We start from the raw sequence: 21092 nt of genomic DNA, 5'->3' as shown, positions 1-21092 counted from the left end.
TGATACTGTCTCTGCAGACCTTACCACAACCAGCAGGGGACAGAAAGAGAAATATTTATTTGCAGTCTAGGAATCCTTTACATCGGTCATGGTTCTTTGCCTCTGTTTTGGGCCCCAGGACAGGACTGAATTCTTCAACCATGACATCAAGTGTGTTTGTTCTGCTGCTGCTCGGGCTACAAACAGCTGGCTGACAGCAGAGGAAAAGAATCTTCCCTCCCTGACCTCTCCTCAAGTCAGTGACCAGGGATTTCCGCTTGGCAGAAAACACAAGGCTGAGAAAAGCCAGAGGCAGGGCTTGCTGGAGAAACCAGATCCGAATCCTGGCTGCCTAGGGTCAGACCTGGCCACCCACATACAAACCCTGCCAGTGAGCCTGAACAGCCCCTCTCTGGGTATGGCTCCTTCATTTTGAGTTTGGATTTAACCTTCAATAACTCCCAAATAACTTCTGTAGTTTGGAGCTACAGAACAGTTTTGGATCTCCCAAATTAAACAGTGACCTCACGAGGACTGTTATGTACATAACAGATGACTAAGGGTGACGCCAGGAGACTTTCATGAGCCCAAGGAAATCACCACCTCCCTAGACCTCAGCTTTCCCATGTACTACAGTAGCTAGTGTTCACCTGGACGGGCTTAACACCCTTGTCACTTGGCCCTGCTGTCTTCCAAGAAATAACCATACTCTTAGTTACTTGAAGCTTGAAACCTCCTTATCTTCATATGGTTCTTTTGAACTCCAATCTAGGCTTCTCCTTGGCCTGACTCCATTTAGGAAATTCCTTGATGAGAGACCCTTACCTCAGTGGCCATGACTCACTTGTGGCTGTCCCTGGGGAAGGGGCCTCTCTGTGGACAGGAGCTGCAGGAGGCTGGTGGGTGAGGCCCTCACCAATGGTAAAGAGGATGTAAAATCAGAAGAGGCTCTCCTAGATGTGAAATTCTATAAATTCCGTGCCCTGAACTGTGGAGACAGTCACAAAGTTAAAACACAATTTTATTTACTCATTTATAAATACTGTTGTGTTTACAGGCATCATATAGATGTGAATATTATTCCCAAACTTTCAAACAAACACGGAATACTCAATACTATATAATAACAACCAGTAAAACAAAATCGTCTTAGGGTTGAAAGGCCACTCAAAATTGCATAAAAATACATTCAGTTCACAAAGCAAGTCTGGCTTCCTCTTCCTAAACACCCCCAACCCCACCCCACCCCACCCCAGGTGTATTTACAGTGGACTGAAAATCAATCATACAACTCAGCTGAAAAAGTTACATCTGATGCGTTAACCTTGGTGGAACTCAGGTGAGGGGTGGAGGAAAGACACAAAATGCTACTACTAAAATGGGAGGGCATGGAGACACCACGGTGGTTCTTTTCACCCCTGTTGATCAAGGTCAAGGTAAAGACAAGAATGAAGTTGAGTGGTTCACACCAAAGTCTGAGCATGAACCACTCAACTAAGCACAGGCTGTATCTTCTCCAAGAAGAATGCAAGGGTGAAACATTTCTTCCTCCTTCAGGGAAATCATTGCCCTGGTGTGCCAGCCAGTGGTAGACCCAAACTTTCAGAAGTTCAAGGGATGCTGGCTAGAAAAGGAGGTATTCTGGATTGCTGCATCCTTTCAGAACCCTCTCCAACCCCGCAGCCTGCCTCCTGGTGTCTTTTTCCTCCAAACTCTCTGTACCTGGCCTCTCTTCATTAGAAGGCAAGTGGGAATCAGTTCCAGGCTCAGTAGAATGGGAGAAAGAACAGGCAAAGGCACAGATACTTAGGCGAGAGTCAAGCTACTTCTGGCCCTAGCATGTCCCTTGTTCAGGATCTGCATTCTGACCCTTAACTCCGGTTTTGGGAGAACATTAGAGGTTCTTAAGAGGCTCCCCACTATCAGTGTGCCCTTTCTGAATCCTTGGTCTTTGAATGGGCTGAGCTGTTGCCACCAGATGCGCTGACAGAGTTTGTGCTGGGAAGACACACTTCTGTTTTAAGCTATAAACAGTCTCAGGACAGAGTAAACCAGACATGGCTACCCATGGTCTCCTTGCCCAGGACATGGAGGAGTCATATGGGCCTACAAGTCAAACCTCATCTCTGAGGGGGCATTAGCATAGCCGGGGAGCTTTGAAACTGGAAGAGGGGGCAGTGGTGGTGGTTGGTATATTCAACTTCTCCAGGAATCTTGGCTGATTCATGGAAAACCACCTCTCTAAAGCACCCTTGGCTTCAAGTGAGGAAAACAAGGAATTAAGAATGTGGAGGGGTGAAGTGTATGTTTATTCTGGAAGGACATAAGAGCATCCTGATGTCACCTTAAAGGGCCACCCAAGTAAATCTTTATTGCAAACATCAGGGAAAAATCTGGAGGAGAAATAACAGAAAATATCACTCTGGCAGATTCACAGTCCAAAATGATAAGCAGATGAATTGGGGAATGGTTCAAATAGGTCCTTTGGGGGATTAAAAGGGAGGGGGAAAAACAAAAGATATGATTTAGTAGAATAATATACTAGGATACAATTGGTTTCTGAGTTTTCATTTCTAATCAACTGTATGCCAGACCTCATTTTAAAAGCTCTGGGTTCATAAATGTGCATGTGAACACACATAAGTGAGAAGCAAGAGTTATCCCCAAATTGCTAAACCTTTTTAGGTAAGGCCAGAACATTCATTAATGGTATTGTCTTTAGACACACCCACCTCTTACAGTTCTCCACAAGGAGGGCTTCCGGGACACTGGATTGTAAGCCATCCCTGGGTTCTATGTTTGCCCTCAACCCTAACCCTCAAAGGAGAAGTGAATGCACCTTCTTTCACCATGCAGCTGCTGGCTGCTGGTCAAGATTCTCGTTTTTTCTCAGCCCTCAGAAATCACCTCATTCTTAGTAGCTGTGACCAACAGTTCCTGGACTACAATGAAGTTGATCTATTTTCCAATCTAATCAGAACACAAAAGATCAATAGCTGTCCCTGATAGGGTCTACTGCTTCCTGAGCAGTGTCAATACCCATTAAGGAAGCTGATTAAAATCTCTGCTCAGCTGCTGAGGGATGAAGTCACCACAGAGACAGAATTCGCCTCTGTGTGCCGAAGCTTTGCTTCTGTGAAATCCTTCCCAGTGCTTGCAGATTCCGCCCTATTCTTTGTCCAAAGCCCCTGAGCCTTCTGCCTTCTTCCCATCGCAGCTTCCAGGGTCTCTGCTCTTTCACTCCAATTATACCCAGTCCTATAGGAAGCCTGCGGAGGCCAAGTGCTGTTCTATGCAATGTGGTTGTGTGGACTCTGGGTCTGTAAACACTTACTGCTTTGGTAGTCTCCTCTTCAGACCTGCTTTGAAGGAAAGACCATCTTGAACAGTACCAGAACTTCCTACTTCTGATAGTCCAGGATCCAGAGGAGGAGCTCAGTGGAACTCAAGATTGAGGTTTTTATCGAGGAAAATTATCTTGCTGCTGTAAGGCAGAGTTCAAGACAATGAACCAGATGGTGCTGAACAGAAAAACTGTTGGTCTGCTATTTGGGTGTGAAGAGCCAATGTAGATCACATTTTGAGAAAGCTGAGGAAAGGTGGTTGAGGAAACCTATGAAGCAGCAGGTCTATTTCCTATTAAAACAACTTGTCCAAAGGCTGCTTGCAACAAATTGGTTTCTATCCATTTCCCCATGAGCTCCAATTTCCACCTCTGCAGGCTTTAATAATCTTACCAAGCCATTAGGAGGGAAAGCCATTGCAACAGCATTCAATTACCCGCAATATTAAATTCGCTTCCCAACAAGGATGAGAAGTCAGCCTTGATGTGCTCATGTTAAACAGCTTTAAAACCAGATGAAAACAAAAATTTTTGCACTTCGATTTTTGAGGTTAGAATTTTTTAAGCAGAAATCCCAAGAAATATTCTGATCTTTCTAAGAATGAATAAATCACGGAATTCTAAGCCAATAGGAAAGGGCACATAAAAATTATCCAGTCCAACCTCATTTTACAGTGAGGGTGACCTGCCCAAAGTCACATGGCTAAAAGAAGGGATGGCCTTGGAATACAGATGTTCTAAGACCTTATCTTTTTATATTGCTTTTTTCTGTCCTCAAAGCTGCCTTGCTTATTGTGTCGGAAGAACTCACATCTTATGAGGGGTTAGACCCTGCCTTGAAAATCAATATGATGGGCTGGACGTGGTAACTTGTGTCTGTAATCCTGCCACTTTGGGAGGCCCAGCCAGGTGGATCACTTGAGCCCAGCAGTTCGAGACCAGCCTGGGCAACATGGCAAAACCCTGTCTCTACAAAAAAACACAAAAATTATCTGGGCATGGTGGTGCAGACCTGCGGTCCTAGCTGCTTGAGAGGCTGAGGTGAGAGGATTGCTTGAGCCTGGGAGGCAGAGGTTGCAGTGAGCTGCAGATCACACAACTGCACTCCAGCCTGGGTGATAGAGTATGGTATCTGTAGTAATCACTGGGCCTAGATTTAGGCCAATTACACCACCTCTGACTGATAACCCTGTGCTTAAAGTGCAGTGCTGGCATAAACAATGGGATCTGAGGACCCCTGATGATATCTCTGAGGGAAGGACACCAGGCCTCCTGCAGTGTTACCTCACTGATAAGCTCCGGTGGAACCAGTGCCTCATCTGGTAGTTTCCCTTTCCTTTTTGCTTAAATTCTGAATCCTTTATGCTTTCTTTTTCCTTTTTGTACCTTTTGAGGTGTAAAGCCGCCTGGAAGCTGAATAACTGGTGACACTTTAAATAGTTCTCTCTTCTCCAGGCTTCTTCTGCTTACCCCATGCCCCACCTCATGAGTGCCAACACGCACCAGTAGCCTGGACTGAAACACTGGCCTTTCTCTGAGGGGAGACAGTGTCTGTCTGTGGCTACGAAAGGCTGCAAAGAGGACAAAAATCCAGACACCTAACAAAGTACATGGCTTTGAGGTTTCTTCTTCCATCATCTTTGGCTCAATGAAATGCCCCTAGTAGAGAAACAGTAATTCACACATACTTTTGTAGGATCCACAGACAATGAGTTTTAGCTTCCTTGCCTCCTGAGTGGAACCATCTAATAAGAACATGGTTTGGGGAAGGGAAATGGGTAAAATGTTGCAAAACACAGATCTGAAATCTCACTAGTGGCCTCAGATAGCAATAAATGAATCTAAGTGTTCTTAAACCTGGGGTGGGAACTAGGACAGAAACCAGGGAAAGCCCAGAAGAGAAGCAAACACATCCTGCAGCTGGAAGACACAGCAGCTCTAGGGAACATCAAGTGACAATGGCCCACTAGAGAATCTAGTGCACTGAGTAAGCCCAAAGCATGTCTATTCTTTAGATTCTTTAGTGGCAACACCCTGAGATTCACATAACCCTTTCACTACAGACTGGGATGGGGCTAGGGGTCATCATACTCTGGAGCTATCTGGAAAAGGGTCAGCAGCCCTGGAAAGACAAACAGGCGAACTTTAGCAACAGAATCTCTGGAATGGCCAAATCATTACTTCCAAAGGTGTGACTCAGTTTCTGAAAAATAACAAATTAATGAAAACAGAGGGTGTAAGGCTGTACCAAGAACATTCTCTTCCCCATTCTGATACTTCATGTAAAGACTCTAAGTGATAGGCCTGAGCTCATGTTGTTGGCCAAGTCTGCAGCTATTCATTCAGCTTGAGCTGCCTGGGGTGCTCATCAGTATCCAAACCAGCAGGTGAGGACTGAGGATTGTGGCCACTGAAGAGGCTAGCGGTAGGTACCTGTCTAAGCAGCACAAGAAAAGGGAGACCTGCTGATGCCAGTATCCAGAGAGAACTGCTGGTTAGTAGAAGGCCTATAACTACCACCTTTTTGGGCTTCCAGACAATACAGTTGTGAAAGAATGGTTATTTTATCTCTGGAGATAGACCAGAAATCAGTTCATCTAAAATTAATTGCATAAGAGAAAGTACTTGAAATTACCTAGGAGAGCTTACATTTTCATGAGTTCTTGGCCATAGAATCCAGTATTCCTGAGATTGAAAAGCTGGCAAATTTCTTGTCACAAGGAAAACTTTTTGGCAAGAAAAGTGAGCTTTAACATGAAAGGGCCGTGTGAAGTGGCAGGGGTACAACACCAATCTAAGAGTTTTGAGAACCTGCCCCCAATACTTTTGAAAGGCACAAACAGATCTGACGGGACTCTTTGTAATCCCTTTCTCTGGTCTATTGAGTGGAAAGGGGTAAAGATGTATTCCTAGTAATCCAATTTTCTTAAGAAGTATGATCTTCCTTCCCCAATATTCAAAATGTGCCAGGATAATTAATTAGTCAACACCTTGTGTTGATTTCCTCTCCCAGAATGAAGGAAATGCTTATAGTGAAAGATATAAAACTTACTACTCTAATTTAGCATTCCCTGAGAACTGAACTTACAGTATTCCCATGATAATACAAAGTCTCAAGAGAGTATCAGCTTCTCTTGAAAAATGGTTGGAAATGGAAGACAGAATTTTATATACTCTAAAAATGGGGTTTTGTCAGAGGAAACATATCTCCTGTTCTGGAATTGGGATCTTGAGCTACAGCTTCTAGTTTAAAGGGCATATGATGTTTCAGACAGAGGGCCATATAGAGAGCTACACGTCATGTCAGGAAAGGAATTAACAGACAGAGGTAGTATATGTTAAGGAAATGAACCACTCTAAACACCGAATATCGTTGGCAACCCTGAAATGATGAGGATTTAATGACCTGTACACTCAAATGAACCCAGGGATAAAACTCCTACAAAAGGAAAATACTTTAAGTATTAATGCTAAGTTATCATCAAGAACTAAAGGTTTAATTTTGCACTGGATTTGTGGAGTATTCTCTCCAGGCCTGGGCATGATATTTTTAAAGGCTGGTTTTGTCTAGAGGAGGATGTGACAGGTAAGAAAAGCATGCCATATGAGGGATAACTGAAAGGACTAGGACCAGGGTAACGGCAGCTCAAAGTAAGACTGAGGGGAGACCACCCACTGTACGTATCTGAAGGGCTGTTAAAGAGCTGCAGATAGATCTGGACTACAAGGAGAATCCACAGGCAGACTTCAACACATATTAGGAAAAACTCTCTCATTATTAGAGTTGCCTAACTTTTGAGTAATAATTGCATAGCCACCAGAGGCTACCTGACCATGCCCATGGGTCAAAGCTGCGGTAGCAGGGGTCCCTGTGACAGAATAATAGAAAGCTGGACCTACTGACCTCCGGGCCTTTCCACTCTAAACTTCCATGACTCTTGTCACTGGGTTGAAAAGTACTTCATTCCATTAAACCCCTATTAAGTGCCGTTTGCCCTATTAATTTCTAAGAACGTAAATCTCTCCCCTAAATCTAACCATTGGAAATAATCAAATTCACCACGATTCTCACAGCCTAATGGGCTGCTATCATACATCTTCTTTCTCACAATGTTGCAAGTGGCCTCAGATACTTGACTTTGCCGTATGTGTCTTTCCAGCCTACTTCCATTTCCTAGTCCGTCTCCCAACCATCTCCCCTTCTCACCTCTCATTCCTCCTTGCACTGACATCATTTCTCATTAGAAGCAGGTGTCAGTGTGAAGAGAGGAAAACAAGGTCAAGGAAGGGCGGCACAATAGGGTATTCAGAGCCCAGATTTTTTTTTACAAAGAAAATCACTTTGCAGGGGGAAGATAAGTGGGAGATGAAAACAATGAGCTGACACTTATGCCATGGTCTGGCTTTTAGGGAGGGGGCAGTGGTGCTGCCACCAAGGCACCAGAGTGATGATTTTCTTGTCTCCAGAATAATGATTTCCCACAATGGACAAGGACAACTGAAGTCAGGTGCTCTGTCCTAGATTTTACACCATTGAGTGAGGGGGTGGGAGAGTGAGGAGAAAAAAAAAAATACAAGGACAGAAAGCAAAGGAATAAATGAAGCCAGGGCCATTTGCGCCTTGGAGAAAGGACTAGGTATGAGGGAGAAAGAAGGGTTAAAATTAATCAGGGAGTACTGGGGTGTTGATAGAAAAAATACCATTAAGTCAGTTCCTGAGAGGTGAAGAAGAATAGAACGCCTCGATGCAGCCACTGTCACCTTGGACTCTAACAGCTCCAGAGACCATCCAATGATCAACTCAACATCCTGCTGTTGCTCTTGGCACCTCAGTCAGGATCCTGGCGTGGCTACCACAAGAATCGCCTGTATCAGAGGACACTAAGTCAATGTAAAAAGCTGAAGGATACTGATTTGGGTAGAAGCCTTACATGTTTGGACCAAATCCAATGTGGACAAAGCAGCTGAGCAGCAGGAAGTTGAGGGGTCCACAGCTGAGCCTGGTGTACTCCCCAGAGCACTCTCCAGATGGCTCGAATGATCACAATCATGCTTCAATTAAAACTGTCATAAAACTTGGGATAGGGGTGTAGGAAGAACAGGGCATTGAGAGTGCAGAGAAAATGTAGGGTGTACAGAGGTGACTGAAAAGGGTGTTAGAAGTGTCCTTCCACCAAAACATCCATTTCGTTTGGTTGGAAGGCAAGGACTGGAAAGAGGGTGGAGGCAGCAAATGCTGTCCTTTTCCTTCCTCATAATTCTGGAGCCTAGCCTATTTGGACAGTTTGCTGATGACTCTGATGAGGGCACCATTTTCATCTTTCAGCCTCTGGTTGTCGGATTTCAGTTCTGTTAACACCTGTAGGGTGACAGAGGGAAAGGTGAGTTAGAGCCTGGCAGGATCTCCTCCTTTGCCCTCCTTGATCAGACCAGGCCAGCCTGGTGAGCAGGGCCTTCTGAGACATTGTGTCAAATAAACTCTCATGGTCCCTTCTCCCAGGGATGACATTCCCTTCAATCATCTTCTTATTTACTGAGTTGGTAATGTTAATCTTTAGGGAGACTATAACCCCTCCATCTTTTGAGCTGGCATATTTAGCAGTAATATCTTATTTCTTCATATGCAGATCTCCCGTTCCACACTGTATATCCTTTCGTTCTATTGAGTCAGTAACCACTTTCAATTTCTCCTGCCCTTGAACTCACCCCTAGTCTAAAGAAATTGGGGAGAGAGCCAAAATGGGCTGGTGAGGACATAGGGAAAGAATTCAGAAAGGGGGTGGTGGTCAACTAGAAAAGTTAAAGGAGGATACTGCTTCACATCTCATCAAAAACAAGAGTGCGGGCCAGAGAGGCAGCACTTGGCTTTACTGCTATATGCACAAGATGATTTAAGGTCCACTGTGCGTTTGGTGAATAATCCACCAAATTCTCACTGGTCATACTACACACATCCACTATCAGCCATTAAAACTCAGAAAACTTACAGTCACAGAGCTGTGAGGCACATTGAACACTAGGTATGTATTTAATCCTCCCCAAAGCTCCCCACTGATAGTCACCAAAGGATACCCAGAGGCCTTATCAGCAGTTTTAGGGGATGGCATTGTAATTCACAGAAATAGATGCTTGTAGGGCAGGGGATGGAGTGGAAACTCAATTTTGTCAGTTCTGCCATCTTGGAACATTATACATACTGTTGTCTTCTTGTGAAACAAAGGAAAACTAATAACCTCAAGTTCCGTCCTGGAAGTCCAAGTCTTTGTTACATGATCAGGCACTTTTGACAGTATGCTGTGCATCTGAAAAATCCTAATGGGATGTTGATAAGGGTACAGTTTATATGTGGGTCCCACCAGCAGCAAGAGCAATTTAGGATAGAAGGTTAAGTACACTGCCACTCTGCAGGCTACAGAAATCTATATCTGTATCTGTTCAATACAGGTGTCCTTTGACTAGTCATTTAAACCTATAGGACCCCAGGGGCAGGTAATGCCCCCATTAAAGGGTGACCTGGGCTGAGGTATTATGAGGCCTGTTTAGTTCTAGCTCTGGCTCTGCTACTAACCACTTGGGAGATCTAACTGTGCCTTAAGGAATATAATGTTTCCTTGATCTCTCAGGGAATATAGGTTAAATTATATAAATATATGTGTATGTACACATATATGCATCACAGATACATAAATAATTTGTATCAGGAAAATAAAATTACTGAATGTCTATAATGTGGACGGCACTGTGCTAGAGGGTCTCCTTAGTGCCTCATGAGACTATGATACAGTTGTTATCCTGATTTCTACAAATGGGGAAATGAAAAGTCCCATAACTAGTTCAAGGCACCCAGCAAAGCTAATATTGAACCCCAATGTGCCTGACTCCAAAGATCATTCTTTTACTACATGCGGGATGGAAAACAAAACATCAAAAATGTTTGAAGAAACGGAAATTCCAGCATTGTCTTGCCTTTGCCACGACTGATCTATTACTTTAGGCAAATCACTCATCTTCTCTGCTTCTATTTTTGTACCTTTATAAGAACAATAGTCCCTGTCCTACTCTGTCATATGGTAGGGACTCTGTGAGGCTCACAGGAGGTAACAGATGTGGAAGTTTGTTGACATACATAATGAGCTTTGTGATACTGAGTATTCCTACAATCACTGTGAGTTTTCTCATGACTATGGGAGGGCAGGCAAATAGTCTGCAAGCTTTATCAAGAAGACTTTAATCCAGAAAATATCAAAATAAAGTTGCAGTCCTTTGACCCTGGCCTCCCACCTCTGATTTAATCAAAGCAGCTCTAGCTGCCCTCTCCTTCATTCCTCTATCCCTGTAGCCCTGTACCTGACTGAGAGCTTGGAAACTCATTTCAATGAGATTTTTAGAAAAAGCCCAGGGTGGCCTCATGTTTCCATGTTCCCTCTGCTCTTTAATGCCCCATCCTGGGGCTGCAGCTTGGGTATAAGTGAGAGTGTGAAAGCCACATTTCCATAATAGGATTCCATAGGTAGGAAGAAGCTATATATGGCAATGGATTACATTTCACTGTTTAACAGCTCATCAAATCTAAGCTGCCTTTAAAAAATGTATAAACAACTTGTAGAGTCTTGTAGAGTTTTGGTGATTTATTTCCACATTAAGAACTCGATTCCTTGAAAAAAAAATTGGACAAGGCAGTTTTGCAGCTGCAACGTGCTATAATTGACATCTAAAGGGAGTGGCAAAAAGTGTAAGAAGTGGAATGTAGAAATCAAGGGGAGAAAAGCCTCACAAATTTCAAGTTCAGAAGGGAGAGAGGTAAATGAACAGTGTTATCTGATAGCCACTTGAAGTTAAAGATGGTTAAATAAGAACATATGTGAAAGTACGACATAAATATGAAGTTTAACAAGGCTTTATCATTTTAACTCTCTGGATCTTAGTTTCTTAATTTTTAAGTTCCCAGCTTATCACAATTTGGTGTTAAAGATATCCTGGACACCTAAATGGCAGATGCACAGAGTAGATTTACAATGTTTCAATTCCTCTTATGGCAATACTGCCTTCACTGTTATAAACCATATCTGAACAGTGAAGGCCACCCTGTCACTTCCCTGGCTGGCCCCAGGGCTACCACTGGTATTCCTGAGACTCTCCCGGCTCCACTTATGTCTAATACTAGAGGATGGTAACTAAGATTTCTGTGCATTTGAAGGTTGTTGGAAAGTTACAGGTTCATTTTAGAAAGAAAGCTGTTCTTGACAGCACTCGACACCTCTTTCCCATGTAAACTATTTTCATAGATCTCAACTAAAATCCCTTACTTCACAAAAGATTGTGTTGTGCTGAAATGGTGCTCTTATAGTATTGGCTTATTAAAAGCAAAAAAGAAACCTAGAAAGGAAAAAAAAAAAAGATATCCTGGGCAAATACAATTAAGTACACATTTTCTCAACGATTACTTCTTACAGTGTTTGATGGGGAATGTGTTTAAGAGGAAAAGGGTATAGGGGTCTTAAAGCTTCTGAGACCTAGGAGAAGGCTATCCGCAGGTTGAGGGGGACTCAGGATGAGTCTTGCATGAGCTGTCTTGCTTCTAACTACAAGGAAAGTGGGAAGGGAATCCCCACTGGTATTCTGTTGGTAAGTGGCTTGCTCTACATGCTGAGATAAGATGATTTTTCCCGGAACTATTAAAAAAATAAAAAAGGTAGAGAAAAATCTCTTGATCGCACTGCCAGTTTGGCTTAGTTATCCTTCCTTCTGGCAAGAATCGGCAAGGTTTTTCTGTAAAACACCAGACAATAAGTATCTTAGGGTTTGCAGGTCAAATAATCTCTGTGGCTACTCCTCAGTTCTGCATTTGTAGCACAAAAGCACCCGTAGACATATGATAATATGTAAACAAATGAGTATGGTTCAGTTCCAATAAAACTTTTATTTTGGACATTGAAATTTGAATTCCATATAATGTTCATGTTAATATGTCATGAAATTTGAATTCCATATAATGTTCATGTTAATATGTCATAAAATGTTATTCTTTTTTTTTGATTTCTTTTTTGACTATCTGTGTGGCTTATGGGCTATACTGGTGGGTCACAGTTTCCTAACTTGCTATGGTCATATACCAGGCAATGCTTTATTTACAATAGCATAATCTTTTCGTAGGTAGATGGCTCTTTAGAAGTTAGGCTTTAAGAAGGAAGTCACTGGGAAGTGACTTCAGCCAGGGAAGTACTGAGAAAGCAGAGTGCTGCCCTTCCTCCCTCAGCTGCAATGCTGGGGCACAGTGTAGTTGCTCAATAGACCCTTCTTGCATTGCTTGGGCCATATGTTTAACAAACGGTGAAAACTGTGCCAAATATGCAGACAGTTTATATTACAGTGGTGAAAAGTTTGCACTCTGGAAAGTGACATATTTGGTTTGAATTTTGGTTCTACCACTCACTCTCAGAGTAACCTTGGGCAAGTTACTTAATCTGTGACTCAGTTTTTTTTCATTTGTACAATGATTGTTTTGGGGAATAAATGAGAAAAACTATATAAAGCATTCAGCACAGGCCTTAATAAATGACAACTGTTAAGGTTATTAACTATTAAAAGCATGAGGTCTAGTTTTGCCCCAGATCCTATACTATCTTGCAAAAATGAAAATAACTGGATATCTTCTGGGGGGGGGGGGTCCCTAGTTTACCCTAAGTAAAATTTTCCAGGAATGTTCAGGCTAACTTTAAAGCATGGAGTCTGGACCTACCAGTGGCTGCTTACAGCCAGGTCATGGTAGGACTTCCCTTTCAATCTTTTTTCTGCCTGTGTTAGCATCTGCAGTAGGATATTAGCTCAGCCCTATGATAATTAGGCTGATTCAGTTCTAGTGGATATTAGCTGCCAGCTACTAACCCTGAAGGTAAAAGCAAAATAGGCTAAAAGAAAGAACAGGCCCTGGTCAGGACTAATTGGATTGCTGCTGACAATTAAAAATTCATCTCAGAGGAGTGGTGACCCCATCATACCATCTTGAGATAGAAAAACCAGGTGTCTTGTGAGCTTGTCTTTCAGATCCAGAGCCAGGGAAAGGCTCCAGTTTGCCAAGCACATTTTTGGTTCTCAGTTGAAAATAAATCCCTGCTCTCTGCTCCACTGCCTGCCATCTCCTTTGCAAAGTTGGCCCCATTAGGGGGGGCCTGGCTCCATAAGGGTCTCATTTATATAGGCTGTGTTCTGCCTCATAGCCCACACTCTAAGGGCAGGGAGGGCCACATCCCTAGGGCCCAGAGATTTGTGACGGGAATGAGAGAGATGCCTACTAAGGAGGGAGAAGAAAGCAAACACTTCTGAAAGAAGGAGGCAAAGAATGCTTATCTAATTCTGCTTGAATAGTGGGATGGAGAGTGTTTTTGCTGGTAGTGGAGCTGGGCAGCCATAGCTCCAACCTTGAGTTTTAGTCCTCTCCATCAGTAATGCTGTAGTGAGGACTGCCTGGTATCCAAAGGGCTGTGGTTCTTAACCACAGTTGTATAGAAGAATCAGCAGGAGAGCTTTGAAAAAATACTAATGCCTGAGTCTCAACCCAGACCATCTGGGGATGGACCCAGACACTGGTATATGTTAAAAGTTCCCAGATGTTTCTTGCAGCCAAGATTGAGAGCCTCTGCCCTCGGTTACCCAAGGCCCAACTCCAGTTGCTCCAGGGGAGTGGGTTGCACTTGGGTTGTTATTGGCTAAGAAAGACTGATCTCCATTTGGCAACGCCCCCCCCACAATGAAATATGTATATGTGTACGTACACAGGTGTATGCACATACATGTGTATACCTATGTGTAGCTGAGTGGACAAATTCATATTCAATCTCTAGGGAAACAGAGGTAATGTGGTAACCTTACCAAATGAATATACTGGTAGCCCAGTTGAGGTCTCTCTCGCTGCCTCCCTTGACCTAGGCTGGTGTGTCCCATTCTATGACCTCAGTCCTGGCTGCTTCCATCTGCAGATAACCAGGCTTTACAGGAAGTTGCATATGGAAGCTCTGATGGAGGGAATGAGCACAGAGCTTCTGGGACCAACAAGAAGACTGAACCTGCCTGGAGTAGTGGAGGAGGGAAGTGAGGTGAAGAGGAGGGGCAAGAACTAGAGCTCCTGGGTATCCGAGGACTCGATGGACTCCGAGAGTCTGGCCACCACTCGGGTCAGGGCCCTGTTCTCAGCCTGCAGTTGCTCGTTCATCTGCTTCAAGGTTTGAATCTGTTTTAGCTGGTGGAGGTTCTGTAGAAAGTGAGACATGAAAAGGACAGACAGACAAGACAGAGAGAGACAAGACAGACCAGAGGAGAGAAAAGTAGGACAAAGAAATCACGTGACTTTTTGTTTTTGTTTTTAGTTTGCATGCAAGAAAGGAAATGAGAAATGCAGGAGTCATGGAGCAAACGGGGGGCAGGCAGAAGGATGATGGAGAAAAGCACCAGGGAGGGAGAGCTGTGTCTGATTCTTGGCTAAGATCTAAATATGCCATATGCACATAACCACCAGGCTCTCAAAAAGCACATATGGACTGCTTTTGGGAATGAAAGCCCAGCATGTGGTCTGGGGCCTTCTGAACCAAATTAACGTGGTTGAGACATAGCTTCAGGTAACCTTCATCCTGACTGAGATTAGAGCTGACGACTTGGTGTATTCCTAAATCTAGCTGCTGCCCTTTTCTCTCTCCCTTCCTCTAATCTTCCCCCCATACTCAGCTCCCTACCCTCACTTTATTTATCTGAGACAGGATTTGACTCTGTCACCTGGGCTGGAGTGCAGTGGCATAAAACTGAAACATCTGCCTCCCAGGATCAAGCCATCTTCCCACCTCAGCCTCCCAAGTCTCTGGGACTACAGGCATGCACCACCACACCTGGCTAATTTTTATATTTTTTGTAGAGACAGGATTTTGCCATGCAGCCCAAGCTGGCCTCAAACTCCTGAGCTCAAGCAATCCTCCTGCCTCAGCCTCCCAAAGTGCTGGGATTACAGGTGTGGGCCCCTGCACCTGGCCTCATTTTTTTATTTTAAAAAACAAAACAAGGAAAATAAAAGAGAGGCCTATTATTTAAGTATTTTTTGGTATGGGGCATGTATTGTTTAGAAGGTTGAAGTGAAACATACCAAAATAAGAAGGAACTGCCAGCTCTCTGGGTGGTCCTCTAGCCTGCTTTGTAGGAAGTTTCATTAACCCTGTTCTCCTCTGAAGTCCAGAGAGACTGTTCCAGGATCCAAAAACTGCTAACCTGTCTCTGACCTGCTATATGATTATTTGCATCACTAAATTCACAGCTAACCGTGCTTTCTTTGTTTCAGTTCATGCAGTTTGAGAGCTGCTTAAAGGTGCTCATAAACAGACTCATACTCTGGAAATTACAGCTGTGCACGAAAGCTGGAGAAACCATAAATGCCCACTGATAATGAAATTAGCTGGACCAATGTGCTAGTCCAGCTTTGTCTGTCACTGTCACAAGTGAACAAAATAACCAGCTCACAGACATTCTTCCTAATACCACATATTCCATAAGACATTTAAAGACTTTAATAAATGGAATTATATCAAAGGCCTGCCGACTCTGCTACTGTCCTTCCTAAGTAGTCATCTGGACTGCCCCTGAAACTAAGACCATCAGTTCTTTGGGAGGAGAATAATGATTTTTTTATGCGAATGGGGTTTCATAGATGAGGATGGAGAGTTTTGTGAGTTATAATGACTATAAAAAGGTGGCCAGGTATCAGAGAAAAGTCTCTCAAATCTATGTGATGAGAAGGATAGAAATGAAAGATTAGTGCAGTCACAGTTGTTTGGGAGTAAAGAAGCAAGAAAATGAAAGGGAGCATGAAGGGGGAAAACAGTGAAAAGGAAAAACAAGCAGAGACAAACTGCTGAATCTCTCTTTTCCCAAAGAGAGAGAACGATTTCCTTGGAAAAAAGGTAGGCTAGCCAAACTGTCCCATAGAGCAATTGGAGGGTGAGGACTGGCCAATCTTCTTTGCCCACTGTAAGCATCTTGGCCATGGAGAGGACAGAGGAGGAGGATCATGGTACGGCACATGAAAAAGATTAAAGCAACGGGCAGGGACCAAATTTAAAAACCAGTGGAAAGTCCTGGCTCTCACCCTTCTTTGGTGTTGACACTGGACCAAAGTTTTCAACATAATCATTGTCAAATAATTGTCATTGTACGAAGTGGTACTTGCCTCCCAGAGAATAACATTAAAGACATGAATGATGAAAGCAACTCAATCTAACAAGTGAGGATAAGCAGATCGAGGTGAAAGAATTTGCAAGTTATCAGAATGAGGGAGAGAGGCAGGAAACAATCTGGTGGAATGTTCTATAGGAAGCCGTATTGAAAACATGGCAAGGCAAGGAGGAGAGGATAGCAGGGCCCAGCGCAGGATGGGCAAGGGCAGGGCTAAGGAGCAGGGTCAGCTAGTAACCTTTCCAGAGAAAAATAAAACTTCCAGGACCAATCTAAAAGGTAATTCGTTGCTTGGTCCTTCTCATGCAAACACCTAGGAAAGGAAGGGGAGAAGGTCTGGCAAGGAGGCTGATGCTGAATGGAGGATGCAGTAGAAAAGTAATTACATCTGATGTGGGCCAACCAGGTGCAGGCCTGGCACAGCTCATACTGACATGCACACCTGTCAGGAGTTGGCATATAATCCTACTCCAATCCAGGATCTGGGTGGAGTTTCTCCTGGGGAGAATTCATAAATACTTACCTTGCCAATAAAAAGCCAGAAAGGCACAACACATCTCATAACCACAGAGCCACATATACATCTCGGTTAGCCCATCTCATGGTTCCCCCATTTCACCTGGACTTTGTACTTTATTTGCTAGAGTTAGAAAAATAGGACTGAAGTCACTTTTTTTTTCTTGAGTAATCTACTGAATTTTTAAGGGTTTACTAGAGATCAGCCCCCTCCACTGTTCCCTACTGATTGCTCCAAGAAGATTTGAGCATCTGTACAAAATAAATATGCAACAAGCATGACCAACTGGCCCCAAGCTCTACTAGGTCCCAGTTCAGCAAGACAGTTACCTGTACCTTTGGCCAGCTACCTAGTACAGAGAGATTTTTGCCACTAATCACTCTAGCAATGTTGGTCACCATAAACCATAGTCTGAATGAAGAGCTTGAGGGTTAAACAAGCATTTTCTTAGACTCTTTTAGGGCCAGTCATACCAATTTTATCATTTTTATATATCTGTATATTTGAAGTTTTCACCTTCAAGTAGGCATAGGCAGAAACAAAAAACTGGTGAGACTGCAGAGGTGCAGATGCTTCTCCACCTTAGTCCGCTAGGGGTGCTGGACGATCTGCAAATCTGGTATTGGGCTTTGACTTGAGCACATGGTGTTTAGGGGCTTTAGAGTTTATAGGCATTTCTTCTTCATTTGGCTTTGTAATGGATAATAGAGAATAATGGACAACTGGCTGAATGAGTGAATGTTTTAACTAAAAAAAAAAAAAAATCAGTCTCAACACAGCTTACCTATTGGTTTGGGGACTAAACAGTCATGATCTGGCTCCACTTGGTAATCTAAACAACTGATTTTAGAGTTGCTGGCAAATGGCTTATGGCTGGGGAGAACAAACAGTTTCCTATCTTACAATCTCTATTGAGAAAAGAAAAGAACTCATGACCTAGTTTAGGAAATCGTAGACTGATAGTATAAAAAGACAGAGAAAAAATGTAAGCTCTATCTCAACCTATAGAATTGAGAGCAACTAGAACCACTAAAGGGGCTTTCATAATTCCCAATTTAGGATTGGAACAGAAATAAGAAAGGGCCTCAACTTCTCTATTTGACCACTTTCTGGGTATTCATGTGTGGGCCTGCTTGGATGTGAGACAAAGACCCATGACTGTGGGTGGAGGATGGCTTTCGGCTCCGAGGTACTCCTTGGAAGGTTCCAGCTTTGGCCTTAATAACATGCTCTAGATCAGCATTTAGGCCATTTCTTAATAAGCAACACTGACAGTTGCCTAACAGCAGAGCTCATATGGTATAACTCAGAAGGTGTCAAAAATGGAGGAGCCTCCATGCAACAAGGAGCTGCAGATACGTATTCATTCATCAAGAAATGGTTAGCTCAACTGGGTGTGGTGGCATGTGTCTGTAGTCTCAGCTAATTGGGGGGATGAGATGCAAGGATCGTTTGAGCCCAGGAGTTCAAGTCCAGGGCAATATAGTGAGACTCCATCTCTTAAAAATAGAAAGGAACTGGTCATCTCTAATAACTCATTGCTCTAAGTGGGAGAGAATACTTCTGTGTGGTAGTAAGGCGCATTTGAAAAAATCAGAAGATGGAGAAGTTTAGGTGTTAGGGCTTACTGTTCTACCATTTCAGGAGAATCAATTATTCATGATTTCTATTTCTTGCTGCTTTGAATCAACTTGGAAGATTTAAAGTGTTTGAGATATAAGCAGGTATTGCTTAAAATTCTATGTGAATGTTACAGTTACAGCCTTGGATGGTGGTAAGAAATGCAGGAGCAAGGCTCGGCATTTCCCCTTCATTCTGGAATTACAGAGTAACAGGATGGATTACAAGCACCAGATCTGGTGTAAATTAAAACTGCAACGGATCTTAAAATTTTTTTTTTCCCAGTAAATAACCAACCTCTTCAGGCCACTGGAACAATAAATGTCTCTCCCAAATGGCATATTAGGGATGCCTACTCATAGAAACACATTTGGGGATATGCCTAATACTATCCCAGGGCTTCGGCTTCCCAGCCAAAGAAACCCGTCTCACCAAAAGAGACATCATGTATCTGGTAAAATAAGATCCTTGAAGAAAGAAAAAAGCTGAGCAGGTGCTAAGTAACTGTGGGCACGTGGCATCATACATTGCAGGAATCAGATGTTCCAAAGTCATCTCCACGTGGCTACCCTGACCAGCAATATGTTCCCTGTAGCTCTCTATCCACCTTCCCCCTTTCACCATCTTCCCCTCCCCCCACCCCACTGTCTTCCATGGCAGCAAATTGACTCCTTAGGGTAGATTTCCAGTTCTTAGCACTCAAAACTGCCCAGGATGACAGTTGTCTATTAAAGTGGCTAATGGAGGTGATGGTCACAGCAGGTCATGGTGAGGAGAGAAAGGAAAGTAGTGAGCTGTGAAGTGTATCTAGTGGCATGAGCTTATTCTAGTGGGAAAGTGCCAAGCATCCTTGAATATTTCAGAGGAAATGGACTGGGCCAGGAAATCAATATGTGAATACATTTTCATTCTGCTGCAGAATGATTCAATATGTGTTCTTCCCAGCAAAGGGATGGGTTGGGAGAGGTACCAGGGAGGAAAGCCTATGCCCATGCTCAGGCTTTCCTAGGCACCTAAAGGGAGGCTACCAGAGCTGGAAAACGTGTTCTAGCCTTCTCATTTACCTTCTAGAGGTGAAGATATTGCTTGAAAAGCCTTAAAAGTTCAATTCAAGTTTGTTTCCGGCCTGCCAAGATCTCTCCTTAAACCAAAGGCAGCATTTTTTCCTAGGAGGCCCTTAAGGTGGCCTCAGTGGATATTGTGTGAGCTGAGAGAGCCTAGGAAATGGTTGAGGAGAGATGCTCAGTTTTTTACACATTTCTTACAGGTATGGAGTTTGTAGTGAAATCTGGAGTAGGGAGGCCTATGCTCAAATATGAAGTCTGGGCAGGCATTCAGAGAACAGACATACAAAGAGAAAGAAAATCTCTTCATACCTTCATTTCTTCCTCCATTTCTGACATTTTGCGCTCCAAGGCTCGCCTCTCCTGTATAGGAACAATGAGACTGTTGAACATTTATTGAATTCAGAAGGGAGTAAAAATGCTGCCTCTCAGCTCCTGTGTGATCAGCAGATTCATGGTCAAAGGGTTCATCTGCCGACGAACCTTACTCAGGAGATTTGAGCACTATCTGATCCTGCCACTTGTGGGATGGAGCTACCTCACCGATAAAAATCACATTATCAAAATCTCCTATCATAAAATTAGTAGATAATGGAGATGCAACTTGCTAATATGCAAATGGACCAGGACACTCAGTTATGTGTGCAGGTTGAAGATTTCATAGAATTTCAAATGTCTGCAAGTGACTAGGGCCCCTGCTATCTATTATCAAAAAAGCATCACTATCTTCAGTAACACTCTCCCTAAATTCCTAGGAAACTGCTTCTCTCATGATGGGGAACAGATGGTGAGCTGGGAAGTAGACATTATTGTCTACGAAACAGCATCTCTCCCCTTGGTTTTTTCCCTCCCCCTGTAGTACTCTTCTCCTGCTCCATTTTTCTTTCCCAGCGTCTGACTCTTGGTTTAGCCTGAACCCAATGAGGAGTTTTTGATCAGATGGGATACCAAGGAGGTTTGGTTACAGGCCAAAGGAATAAAATGTAAAACTTAGCTGCTTTCCAAATTAAACAGACAACAACAGGACAGATGGGAACGTATTATATCCCTAGGGTCAAATCAAAGCTAGGGTCCATCAATAAATCTAATTGAATTTTCCCAATCCAAGAATGTAAAATCCCAGAATAATATTCTGAGTACAGTTGGAAGTAAGTCAGCAATTGAACCAGAAATCCTCCCCTCAGTCAAAATGAGTGAAAGCCTGTGTTGACTCATGTTTCAAGTTGTAAGATCTAAGTCAATGGCAGAGGGTCCCACTGAAAGCTTCCATTTTGTTGAAGGCGATAAAAAGGGTAAAGAGACCTTGCTCTCTCTGTGTGTGTGTGTGTGTGTGTGTGTGTGTGTGTGTGTGTGTGTGTGT

The 21092-nt window shown here is 43.3% G+C and overlaps 1 protein-coding gene across 11 annotated transcripts in view; it reads right to left on the bottom strand.

Moving 5' to 3' along the window:
* Window positions 1-982: 982 nt before the first annotated feature.
* Window positions 983-21092, bottom strand: part of PPP1R12B (protein phosphatase 1 regulatory subunit 12B) — a 243447-nt gene continuing 223337 nt past the window's right edge. For 5 of the 11 annotated variants that reach the window (XM_032288758.1, XM_032288757.1, XM_032288761.1 and 2 more), the window contains 3 exons: window positions 20045-20095; window positions 14390-14570; window positions 8591-8681 (listed from right to left, as the gene is read on the bottom strand). In XM_032288758.1, coding sequence (XP_032144649.1) covers window positions 14436-14570; window positions 20045-20095 — 186 coding nt within the window. In that variant the 3' untranslated portion in view covers window positions 8591-8681; window positions 14390-14435. Of the gene's footprint in view, window positions 8682-14389; window positions 14571-15410; window positions 19886-20044; window positions 20096-21092 lie in introns of those variants that run through there. The other 6 variants (XM_032288759.1, XM_032288762.1, XM_032288769.1 and 3 more) reach the window with 3 other exon arrangements.

The sequence above is a fragment of the Sapajus apella genome, unplaced genomic scaffold (assembly GCF_009761245.1).
Source record: "Sapajus apella isolate SASKATOON/1434 unplaced genomic scaffold, GSC_monkey_1.0 scaffold22, whole genome shotgun sequence".
Taxonomy (NCBI): domain Eukaryota; kingdom Metazoa; phylum Chordata; class Mammalia; order Primates; family Cebidae; genus Sapajus; species Sapajus apella.
The sequence above is the reverse complement of the archived record's forward strand: the minus strand, read 5'-3'. Positions and strand labels throughout refer to the sequence as shown.